At 34.8% G+C, this 13,754-nt stretch overlaps 1 protein-coding gene across 1 annotated transcript in view; it reads right to left on the bottom strand.

The window, feature by feature from the left end:
* Positions 1 to 1,089: 1,089 nt before the first annotated feature.
* LOC128553354 (protein mono-ADP-ribosyltransferase PARP12-like) overlaps positions 1,090 to 13,754 on the bottom strand; it is a gene marked incomplete at its 5' end in the record, with an annotated part of 36,441 nt that continues 23,776 nt past the window's right edge. The window contains 3 exons of the mRNA XM_053534493.1: positions 1,090 to 5,231; positions 5,968 to 6,104; positions 9,125 to 9,261. Coding sequence (XP_053390468.1) covers positions 4,945 to 5,231; positions 5,968 to 6,104; positions 9,125 to 9,261 — 561 coding nt within the window. The remainder of the gene's footprint in view (positions 5,232 to 5,967; positions 6,105 to 9,124; positions 9,262 to 13,754) is intronic.

Below are 13,754 nucleotides of genomic sequence, written 5' to 3'. Positions count from 1 at the left end.
AGTTAAACAATATATAACAGTCTATTTTTAAAAACAAAATTTAAAAATGTTAATAAATACATTCATAAATTGCACAAAAATTACACCTTTTTCACAAATATGTGTGTCCTAAATATTCATATGTAGTTTAATCAAGTGCACCTCTGCACGACTGCACATATAACCCACTATATACATTTGGCTACCAGGCTAACTTTAATTACTCTATAGCTCTGGTTTCTTCATTTCCAAAATCAAGTGTAAGTGTTTTAAAGTACATGTATCAAACAAGTGTGTCCATTTATGGCTCATAATATAGGTATGATTATTATCACATTGGCTGTTTACATTATAGTTTTGGTTACCGCAGTCTGCATAGAAGACTGAACTTTTTGTTCGTCTTGTATTGATATTCATCTATTGAACAACTGTAATATCCTAGTCTGAAGTTTTGGTAAGTTTTCATGTGTTTCTTTAAGGTTGTTTTTTAAGAGAAATGTCTTCAGTTTTCAGTTTCAGGGGTTTTCTGTTTCCATACATAATCATATACGTTTTCATCATTTTTATTAAAAAGAGAAATGTTTTTAGAGACCAAAGGTATATAGTTGGTTACAAATGGACTTAGTTGTGCAGAGGTGCCTGTTTCTTGACTTATTTATAAATATTAATTATAACTTAATTAAAACTTTCAAAACAAAAACATGTTCTTGGAATGTTATAGGTAACAGATTACATACACATGTCTACCAGATGTCTGTCCTTCTTTACTTAACACATTTAGCCTTCTGGCGGCAAGTGATTCTGCCTTTGCGACCAGTGCAGACCAAGATCAGCCTACACATCCGTGCAGTCTGATCATGGTCTGCGCTATTTGCTATCAGTCAGTAAATTTTCTGTGAACACCCCTTTGAACAATAAATGGTACTGCCCAAACTGAATGATAGAGTAGTCCATTTTAGACATTTAACAGGCTAAAGATTAAAACAAAATGGTAGTTTTTTCTTTTTGTTTTCGTCATGAGAAATCCCTTTAACAAATTGATATTTCAAGTGAAAAAGTAACATTTTTTTCCAATATGTCCTACTTTACCTCCAATATGTCCTACTTTACCATTTCAATTATTAAATCAAACATTACATCAATGGCAATATGTTTCATAAAATAAGGATTGCCTTAGCTTCAAATTCTGTTAATCATTATTTTTACATTATATTTTACCTGTATCAAACATCAACATGCATATCTAATACAGTAATCTTCACTTAACATCTTCATGTATGTCTAACACAGTTCAGAATTATCTCGGACCATATATGTCTTACACAATTTTGTTCATATACAATGTAGCATTACCACCAGGTTCATATATGTCTAACACAGTTATATTTATTTAACAACATAATTACACCTCAATATGTCTTACACAATAATGTTCATTTACCATCACAACCATGTCCATATAATAAATTATGTCTAACACCAATATGTTTATTTAATATAATCATCATCTCCACAGTTATAAGTCTAAACTACAGTTACATTGCACTTATATATCTAACATACAGGTTCTACATATCTAACATCACCTGTTTCATCACTATCTTACATTCTCTGTCCAACATCTTAAGCAGTATTGCAAACAGCATTTCAAAAGATGTAAAACAACTCCATGTTTCATCAAAATCTCGTGCAATATTTTATTAGTGTCTAACACTATGTTTTATCAACATCTATCATATTATGTTTAACAGTGTCTATAACATAATACGTTTTACCAGCATTTAATGTCATTTCATAACAAAACACTAACAAGATGATTTATCAAATGTAACAAACATGATTTTATCAAAATAAAATAACAACAACATAATTCAATTATTGGTTAAAATCAAAATCTTACACATGTTCTCTCAATGTGAAATGTCAGTCTTTGACTACACAATTATTTTACTGATGTTTTACATCATTTCTATGGCTATAAACCACACTTGTTCTACAGTGAAGTTTGCAACATCAAAGTTATTCTTTTCAAATTATATTATACTAATGCACTGACCTGGGTACTTGCATCACAAGGGTTGGTTTCTATACATTTCTTATATCACCCCAGTCCTAAGGAGAGTGAAATGAAAAGTACCAGAACCAGTGAGACATGATATATAAGGTGTCTAGATCTACACACATCAACAGTGTAATTTTTCTTTTACTACTTTAAGTTACTTACATACAAACAAGAGCTGTCATCATTATTGACAAATGCCTGCAAGCATTAATGCCAAGTTACGTTAAAATCCCTTCATTAATGGTAGAGTTATGGACTGGACAAGAAACAGACCATGTTAACCTTTAACCTCTAAGTGTGACCCTGACCTCAGAGCTAGGGGTCTGGATCTTGCGCATGACACATCATCTCATTATGGGGAAACTTTATGTCAAGTAATTTCAAAATCCCCTGATGAATGGCAAGAGTTATGAACCTGACACGAAACAGACCCTATTAATCTTTGACTTCTAAGTCTGACCTTGACCATGGAGCTTGGGGTCTTGGTCTTGTACATGACATGTTTTTTCATTATGGTGAACATTTATGCCAAGTTATTTTGAATTCCCTTTGGATAGCAGAGCTACAGCCCTGACAAGAATTTACACTGATGGATGATGCAATTTTAATATGCCTACAGTTGGGGGCATAAACTAGCTTTTCAAACCAACTGACTAGAATGATATAGATTCAGAAACTAAAGTTATTGATACAAGGTATTGTATTAATATAAAATCCATCAAATAGATCAACTAGGGTAAAACTGGCTCAGAAAACATTAAGCCAGTGATAATACAAGATATTGTTTCAACTTGTGTTATAAAGACAGTTTTATCAACAGAAAATGTACATGTAAGTAATAAAAATATATATCACTATACATGTATTTAACACAGAAAACACTCGTCAAACCAACCATTCAGTCGTCACTTTTTCTTTTATTTTTATTTGATTTTTAAGGGCCGTCAATGATGGACAATCCTGTATACTACAGTAAGTATACAAATTTTTACATATTTTAAAATAACACACAAGTTATGTGTTTTCTTGGTGCTTTTCATGAAGTTGCTTTAGCAAAGACATTAGAAGAGGTTGCAGTTTTGTAGTATGTGTACAATGTAGTAAATCTCTATACATAACATTCTGATAATAATTACCAGACAAATTTGATCAAATTGTTATCTACAGGTAAATCTGTTTTAAAATGGCATTGTGTAAGTTTGCTTCACATATACAATGGTTAATGTCAGGATACATATCATTTTGTCTGTAGTCTGCAATGTTTTAATTTTTTTACAACTCTGATATTTATTAACCTTTAGTCTGCTGGCAGCAAGTGATTCTGACTGTGCGACCAGAGCAAACCAAGGTCAGCCTGCACATCAGTTCAGTCTGATCATGGTCTGCACTGTTCACTATTCAGTTAGTAAATTTTCATTGAATGCCCCTTTAAATAATAAATGGTACTGCCCACATTGAATCATATACCAGTCCATTTTGGAAATTTAGCAGGCTAATGGTTAAAGATCAAGAACGAAATCTTAAACATATGTATTTCTGGTACAGTATCAAAATGCAACCTCTCTATTTTGAAGCAAGAAAGAAATATTTACCATCAGCATTTAATTATTCAGAAATACTGGTACATCTAATTGCAATATTCCTTATACAACTTCGAAAGTTTTAATGCGTCATTTGTTATCAATCATAACTGAGAAATGAAACTCTTCTATATCATGTATCATCTCACACAAATCCAATTTGATACGGATCATCTCTATCACTGACAGCCCCTTGTATTTTTAGGATTGCCACCAACAAGGACAAACAGAATTCCCAGACCTTTCCCTAACCAAAGTATTATTTTCACTGACGACTACCATCTTATTTCATCCGCACCACTCTCCCCTACAACCAGTCAATGCAAGCTTTTACTGTTTATTCTTTTTATGGCAAATACCTATATTTTTGAAATTATCTTTTTTGTTACTCAATCAAAAGGTACATGTATTAGTAAAAAAGAAAGTTTATCCCCTGTAACTAAGAACAAATTGTGCAATAATTCTATTAAGACTGATTTGATATCCTTGCTAAAATTAATATTTTGGCAAAAAGAAATTATTTTTCTGAATTTTTTTATTTTAATTTACTGAAACATTTTCAAAAATCGCTGACAATTCACTGACCTTATAAATAATCCCTGACTTACCATAATTGGTGGCAACCCTGAATATTTTTAACATTGCTTTTGATTTTGTTCAACCTACAATCAACACTCATAACAGAAAAAAGGTTTACACACCAAAAGCATCAATATGTAACAGAGAATTGTGTTTCTTTCTGAGATCTTTGGTTTAAATTTTTAATGAAATGAATGGTAGAACTCAGGAAATATTCTAAAAGCCTTTAGGCCGATTGCCAACAGCTATTTACAACCTTTCATTTCTGGCGAATAAATATAATGAAAGGTTGTAAGTAGTTCTTATGACCTATAATGAGTTTTTTCAGAAACTGCACTTGAAGAGTCAAAACCTGAGCTTAAAATTACTAATTTATGACACTTTTTATTGAATCAATAAGATTCTTAATTTATAGTAGTGGTCATAAGTGGCAGATACCACTTGTCTTTCTACTGACTGTAAAAAAGACATAATGTACAATTGCTTAAAATGCTTCCACTCGGTAAATACATGACAGCTCATATTGTCAGTAGTTAAAGGCATTAGCTGCAAGGTTGCAGAATGACTAGGGACAGTACAGGTGAGAAATCTATAAAAGAAAATAAACATTTTTTTTCCACTTTTTTCAAAACTAGTGTTTTCTACAGATGATCTTTCCTATCATGGACGTCATTGTTCTATTTTTCTTGTTTTCTGCTAAAAGCATAAAAATAAGTGAATTTATTTATGTATGGCTATCTAATGTTAATATTTGTACTCGTATTTCACTACATACTCCGGATACACCTGTCCATTGTTGTCAAATATGACAAAGATTTTTGGATTATTTTTATCATCTACACACGAGTCGTACAGATCACTACAGGGATTGGTCTTATCCTTGCTGGGTGGCCGAACATACTCGCTCTTGCCCTGGACGTACTCCCCGACAAGCACTTTGACAATGAACATGGCCTTGTTGTCCAAATCTGTGTAACAGTCAGAATATTTTGAAGTAGTTGCAAAATAGCTACCCTTTCCATATCTTGTACCTGTCAAGATAAATTTGAATTGTGTATAATTTAATAAATCAAAACTAAGTTATGGATTTACATTACACTACACCTGAACTGAAAAGAACATAAACTAATATTATGTCAACTTAATATGAAAGAAAGATACATTTACATAAAATTTATTCATAAACAGCAAATAAAATATCAATGTATGCTCACCAACCATCTTGGAACTAACAATGTATTTATTTATTATCATATGAGTCAAGAGTCAAAATAAGTGGAACAGAAGGTACAATTACAACACTCAATATATCAACAGCAGAGTCAGAACTATTAATTCAAAATGATTACATTCATTGATCAGCTTTGGCATATCTGTGAATGCACAACAAAAGTTTTACATAAAAAGACAGCACTTCCAAAGGTAGAATTAATTTCCAAATAAAATATCATAGTCTTTTACTTTAACCCTTAGCCTGCTAAATTTCTAAAATGGACTGGTCCATCATTCAATTTGGGCAATACCATTTATTATTCAAAGGGGTGTTCACTGAAAATTTACTGACTGAATAGCGAACAGTGCAGACCATGATCAGACTGCACGGATGTGCAGGCTGATCTTGGTCTGCACTGGTCGCAAAGGCAGATACAATTGCCGCCAGCAGGCTAAAGGTTAATCTATTTTAGAAATGTATTGAAAATGATGAACAATTATTATTATAGTAGATAATGATTAGTTTCATGTTGTGTATGTAGTCAAATATATTACCTGATTTTTGTCCACTGAGTCGAAAGTCAAATCCCTGCCTACAGATAGCATCCACATATCTAGTAGTAGTGCCGTGGAATAAGCGTCTCTCTCCAATATCTTTACTACTGCTCTTCTTCTGCATCCGTGCTTTCTTACTGTAGAACAATAATGCAAATGAAATGATTATTTTTTCATATTTAACTGTCTATAAATAACAATAAGGGTTAAAAAATAGGGGGAAAAACACTGACAGGGCAAAAAAGTCATACAGCTTTCTCACACTATGATAACTGACTGAAAGTATTGAGGACAATAGAATATGAGCTGCACCATGAGAAAACCAACATAGTGCATTTGCACATACATGCAGTCTGGTCAGGATCTATGTTTGTCACTAACAGTTTCTCTCATTGCAATAGGCTTTGAAAGCGAACAGCATGGATCCTGACAAGACTGTGCAGATCTGCAGGCTGGTCTGGATTCATGCTGGTAGCGGATCCATGCTGGTCGCAAACACACTATGTTGATTTTCTCATGGCACGGCTCATATGTTTTGATAAAGTAGCCAATGCAGAAATAGACATGGTCAATTAACGCACAATCAGAACTTGTTATTTCCAGCCCTTTTATGTTGAAATTATACTTAGTATGCCAAAGGAATGAATTCCTTTCAAAGTCCCTCTTAACCGCCTCGATAGCCTAGTGGTAGATTCGATCTCCAGCTGCCTCATACCAAAGACGTGAAAAATGGTACCAGTAGCTCCCTTGCTAGGCACTCGGCATTAAAAAGGGAAACTTGAGTCTTCTCTCATACCCTAGTGGTGGTGGATTCCATCAGGAATGAGGTGTTGACAGTTATTAATAGAAGTTGTAGAACTTGTTTTACAACTGACCTAAAACAAATTAGTATAAACAAAAGTCCCTCTTAAAGCATGTTCTTTGACTGTTGAGGTAGCTCTGCATCTTCAAACAAAATATTTTATCTACATAATTATACTATGAAAAGTTGGCAAATAAAAACGATAGGTTCTCAATATTTGCCTCAACTTATTTCAATCACACCATGACTTTGATGAAATTTTCATAATGCTTATCTTTGGGAAAAATCACAAATCTAATGAAAATTTTGCATGCAAAAACATTACACACGGTAGATTTCAATGAAACTTCTCAGAGTTATAAATTAACATACCAATATTATCTTTCATTTGATTGACTTAAATAGCTTTGTGTGCTTATTTTTTTTATATTTGCCCATGATTAAAGAGATCTGAAAATTTCAAGTTGAATTCTGACCAATTTTGAATATATTCCATGTAATGACGTTATGTTTACATACTGAATCTTTAAAAAGACAGAAACACTGCAGATTTTATCAGTTAACAAATAAAGATTGCTATTAACTTTTCTGTGACTTGATTTACATGATTGATTGTATGCTTCTGTATGCCCTAGCTGGGCTTTATTCTAGGTTTTGTGGATAAATGACATTACACCATCACTTCCAGTATGTCAAATGTGTGGAACCACCTTAAGGACAAATTTCATAATAAGAGACTCTCCTTGTCAAGTTTCACATCCTGACAATTAAACCGCTAATTATCTATTTACTACAAGGATTGGGGTAGTGTAAACGTGAATATCTGATCGAAGTTGCTGTGAGACAGGATACATGATACTATCAAGGAAATTCAAACCAGAAATCATTTCAATAATCATCTATAAATGCATGATTCTGACACCTAAATAATTTTCCTGGATGGATAATAAAGATAAACTTAAAGTTAATTTTCATTAACATGAGGCATGTGATACAATAATTGTACTTTGAACTGAATAAGTTATCAAATATCAAGTTTTTCTTTGTAGTTCTAATTTTTCATTACAATCTGACAACAAATTTATTCATTTAATTTTGTTGGGTTGAATGTCACACCAACACACTGATGGATGAGGAAGACCCAAGGTGCTCCTCCGTGCATTATTTCATCACAAGCAGGCATCTGGGTAGAACCTCCAACCATCTGTAAGCCAGTTGGATGGCTTCCTCACATGAAGAATTCACATTTAGAGTGAGGATCAAACCGGCACATCGTTGAAGTGCAAGTGATTTTAAGAGAGTGACCGTAACCACTTGGCCATGGAAACCCCAAATCTGACAACAAAAGAGCCATGATAGTTCTATATCAACTCAACGGGCACCAACAGCTCTAACAGGTGAAAGTTTTGGTAGACAGTCTTCCAAGGGAAAATTCTGCCACATTATGAAATCAGGTAAGCAATTTCTGATGAGCAGATTTTTTGAGATTCTACTGTATGCATCAAACAAGAGCACCACAATGTGGAGCTTTTTACTCTCGAAGGTATGACGTTTGACCCTTAATCATTACCTTGACCTTGAAGCAAGCAATCCAAGACATGCATTCTGCATGTCATCTCGATGTGGTGAGCATTTGTGCCACGTTTCTTAAATCCTTCAAGTAGTTCATGAGTTACAGAGCGAACATGAAACAAAGTCATATGACCTTTGACCCCTAAGTGTGACCTTGACCTTGAAGCAAGCCATTCGAAACATGCGCTTTGCAAGTCATCTTGATGTGGTGAACATTTGTGTCAGGTTTCTTCAAAATCCTTCAAGGTTATCAAGAGTTACAGAGCGGACATGAAATTGCTAATGGACCGACAGACTGACACCAGCGCATACATTACATGCCCCCTTTGGACGTATAAAAATAGAAAATATTCCAAGCCACCTGGCAAACCAAGTCTACTATTATTCTGCTTGGTTGCATTCTTTGCTTCCAAAGGATCTTTTTACAACAGCAGTCTTTAAGTGCCGTGTGGCAGCTGTAAAATGTCTCCCTGTACTTGGATTCAGTGTTGTTATATTTTCTGGCCCTTTGGGATCATGGAGTCCGTTCAACATACCGTAATGTGTAACAGAGTACCGCTCAAGCCAATGCTAGGGGGTGTGATAGGTGTTGCACTTTTTTTGATTTCTCTACAGTCCTGATTAACAGTTTTAGGCTTATTAACCTCATATAATGGCACCAGAGGGTCACTATTTTCTTTTTTTCTATACAGTCCTATTTACAGTTTTAGGCATACGTACCTCACATAACTGCACCAGAGGGTCACCATTTTCTTTATTTATACAGACCTTAAGTGTACTTACCTGACAAAGTAACACCAGAGGTCACCATTTTCTATTCTCTCTATAGACTTGATGGACACTGTGCTGGGCATGCTCTCACAAAACAATCCTTCTATCTCCTTATACTCTTTCTGTGTAGACGGGTATCGTTTTAAAATCTTTAGCAAAACAACAAAAACATTAGAATTCATCAAGAGATAAGAATAATAGAAACTATTCAGTCTATTAACTCTTGCCCTGCTAAATTTCTATAATGAACTTGTCCATCATTCAATTTGGACAGTACAATTAACTGTTAAAAGGGGTACATACCAGAATGGTGAACATTGCAGGTTAAGACATTAAGGGTTAAAGACATTTTCAGTCTAAAAAAGATCAAGGGACATGTTCCTATGCTGGGTTTTAAATCACACAAATAGCTGTCGTACAGCAACATTTTAGCTTTTATTGTTCGAGATAGACACCTAATGCCCCTCCTCGAAATATCATTTCATGGGAAACAAGAGCGCCGCCATGCGGGGCAATATACGCCCGAATTCTTACATCATAGGATTGGAGCAAAATTTTAAGAACTTGACTGTTGTACCCCCAAAGGACTGGAACAACAAAAGGAAAACTTCAAAAAACAAATCTAAGTCCACAAAAAAAAAAATCAAAGTCTACAAAAAAATCCTTATCAGGTATAGGTATGTAAAAGTACACCTTAAAATTGGAGGTACCATCCATGTTGTACCACAGAAAAGTGGTCTCGGCTTTTCCCTACGGCCAATAATAAAAAAGTTTCAAAATAAGCTATTTATAGTAACATAAAAGGGAAGTAATTAAAAAAAAAAAAATTATTGTAAGTACAAAAAAGAGATCTGCCAAATAAAAACAAGACCACTGCAATGCAGAGCAATATACACAAAGCAAAGTCATATATGACCTTTGACCCTTAAGTGTGACCTTGACCTTGAAGCGAGTCATCCGGAACATGCGCTCTGCACATCGTTACAATGTGGTGAACATTTCTGCTAAGTTTCTTTGAAATCCTTCCAGCAGTTCAAGAGTTACAGAGCAGACACGAAACAAACTGATATGACTTTTGACCCCTAAGTGTGGCCTTGACATTGAAGCAAGTCATCCGGAACATGCGCTCTGCACGTAGTCTTGGTGTGGTGAACATTTGTGTCAAGTTTCTTTTAAATCCTTCAAGGGGTTCAAGAGTTACAGAGCGGACACGAAACAAACTGATATGACCTTTGACTCCTAAGTGTGACCTTGACCTTGAAGTGAGACATCCAAAACATGCGGTCTGCACATCGTCTCGGTGTGGTGAACATTTGTGTAAAGTTTCCTTGAAATCCTTCAAGGGGTTCAAGAGTTACAGAGCGGACACGAAATTGCTAACGGACAGACGGACGGACGGACAGACGGACACCAGCGTCATAACATAATACGTCCCTTCGGGCGTATAAAAAGTTAAAAGGGAGAAACAGAAAACAATGTAAAGTGTACCACAGAAAACAAAATAAGGAGTTTCATAGAAAAACAAAAACACTATGCACAGTGTTCCGCTTTTCGTTTAATCATCAGCCTGCTTACCATTTTTTGCATGTTCATTTAGAATATGCATGTATGAATTTAAAAGCCCTAGAGAAACTGTTTTCATTCTACTTATTTTCAGAGCACAGCTGATAAATCTACAGCTGTCACAGGTGTGACGAATTATACTCCCATAATAAAGTCTTGTCACAAAAGTAATCATATGTCAAAGTCGAGCCTTAAAATCAATAGGGGCCATCTGCTGGACCAGTGCTGGTCACGATCAACCTCTATTAAGTTTTGTGATCCTAAGCCCAAACATTCTCAAGTTATTGTCGGGAAATGGTTTAATTGTTTCGGGTTTCTGTAAACTTGACCTTTGACCTACTGACCTCAAAATCGATTGTGTCATCTGCTGGTTATGACCAACCTCCCTATTAACTTTCATATTCCTAGGCCCAAGCATTCTCTTATTATCTAGAAACCGTTTCACTATTCCGGGTCATTGTAACCTAGACCCTTGACCTACTGACCTCAAAGTCAAACTTGATCTCTATTTTATGATGGTACATCTGTGTACCCAAATTTATGATCCTAGACCCAAGCATTTTCAAGTTATCATCCGGAAACCGTTTAACTGTTCCGGGTCATTGTGACCTTGACCCTTGACCTACTGACCTTAAAGTCAAACTTGATCTCCATTTTATAATGTTACACCTGTGTACCAAAATTTATGACCCTTGCCTAAAGCACATTCTAAAGTTATAATCTGGAAACCGTTTAACTGTTCCGGGTCATTGTGACCTTGACATTTGATCTACTGACCTCAAATCAAACTTGACCTGTATTTTATGATGTTACACCTGTGTACCAAAAACTATTTAAATCTGTCAAGTCTTTCATTACTTACTGTCCAGAAACCACAACAAGAGCTGTCGGAGGACAGCAACGCTCGACTATTTAACAGCCTTGTCGCTTGAATGAATAAGAAAGTCGAAAAGGGGCATAATTTAGTAAAAAAGTAAAATAGGGTTATGGCACCTGCATAGTGCTTATCAGCTCATGACAGTGGACAAGTGTATGAAGTTTCAATCCATTCCCATTAGTGGGTACTGAGATACCAGCTTACATATAAGAATTTAACCCAAAAACTCCTAAGTTCAAAAAGGGGCATAATTTTGTAAAATGCAAAGTTGAGTTATTGACCCTTTGCACTGCATGTCATATCATGACAGTGAACTAGTGTGTGAAGTTTCAATCCTTTCCCATTAGTGGATACTGAGATACCAGCTTACATACAAAAACTTAACCAAAAATTTCTATGCTGAAAAAGGGGCATAATTTTGTAAAAAAGCAAAATAAAGTTATGGGACCTGCTTTGTGCATGTCAGATCATGACAGTGAACAAGTGTGTGAAGTTTCAATCCATTCCATTAGTGAGTACTGAGATACCAGCTTACATACAAAACCTTAACCAAAAAATTCTAAGTCGAAAAAGGGGCATAATTTTGTAAAAAAGCAAAATAGAGTTATGGAACCTGTGCAATGTAAGTCAGTTTATCACAGTAAATAAGTGTGTGAAGTTTCAATCCATTCCCACAAGTGGTTACTGAGATACCAGCTTACATACAAAACTTTAACCAAAAATTTTTAAGTCAAAAAAGGGGCATAATTTTGTAAAAGAGCAAAACAGAGTTATGGAACCTGTGCAATGTAAGTCAGTTTATCACAGTGAATAAGTGTGTGAAGTTTCAATCCATTCCCACAAGTGGTTGCTGAGATACCAGCTTACATACAAAAACTTAACCAAATCGGGACGCGGACGCCGATGCGGATGCGGACGCCGACGCATGGGCGAGTCCAATAACTCTACTATTCTATGAATAGTCGAGCTAAAAACTAACGGACTGCCCAACAGACAGACAAGCTCGCTCCTGTATACCCCCACCCCAACTTCGTTTGCAGGGGTATAATTACAAAATCCACCAATTTAGAGACCTGTTATTAGATACTGACAAAACTTATTTGATTTGTAAAATTAGTAAATAAAAATGCCAAATAGTGCAAGACTTGAGGAGATAACTTTTCATATCCCTTCTTGCAAAAGAAGCTCATATAATTTTAATACTGTACAAGATCAAATTAATCCAAAACAGTGGTAACTACGTAGGTTTTTGGTGCTATGAGAAAGACCTGTGCTTTTGCTAGTTCATGTATCTACTATTAATTAGAATAAATGTTCTCGGATCAAACCCCACACGGATGACTGTATTATGTCTAAAATTCATTTAACTGATGTATCTGGGTTGACATTTTTTTTTACTGTAACATTTTTTTAATTACATTTTTTAGAGTGCTTACAGGTTAGTAATTGTATCTGTTAAATCTGAATAATATGCAGTAACTATATAAAACAATAAAACAAGAGGGCCAAGATGGCCCTTGGTCGCTCACCTGAGAAACATACCATAACGGTGTAAACATGTTTGACCTACTGATTTAATGGAAACAAATATTCTGATCAATTTTCATTAAGATTGGACCAAAAATGTGGTCTCTTAGTCTTAAGTGTAAACAAGTATTTTTTTTCAATTTGACCTAGTGACCTGTTTTTGAGCCAAGATGACCTAATTCGAACTTGACCTAGATTTGATCAAGGCAATCATTCTGACCAAATTTCATCAACCTCAACTGAAAAGTACATCCTGTATCGCATACAAAACTTTTTTCTTTGATTTGTCCTAGCGACCTAGTTTTTGACCCCAGATGACCCATATTCAAACTTGATCTTAATTTCATCAAGGCAATCATTCTGACCTAATTTCATGCAGATCAATTGAAAAATACAGTCTCTATTGCATACACAATGTTTATCTTTTATTAGACCTATTGAACTAGTTTTTGACCCCAGATGACCCATATTCTAACTTGACCTAGATTTCATCAATGCAATCATTCTGACTAAATTTTATGAATATCCAGTGTAAAATGCAGCCCCTATTTGCGTACACAAGGTTTTTCTTTAATTTGACCGAGTGACCTAGTTTTTTATTCTAGATGATCTATATTCAAATTTCTCCTAGATTTCATCCTGACAAACATTCTAATCAAATTTCATGAAGATCCA

Source organism: Mercenaria mercenaria, unplaced genomic scaffold (assembly GCF_021730395.1).
Source record: "Mercenaria mercenaria strain notata unplaced genomic scaffold, MADL_Memer_1 contig_3731, whole genome shotgun sequence".
Lineage (NCBI taxonomy): Eukaryota > Metazoa > Mollusca > Bivalvia > Venerida > Veneridae > Mercenaria > Mercenaria mercenaria.
This window is presented reverse-complemented; position numbering and strand designations above follow the sequence as displayed.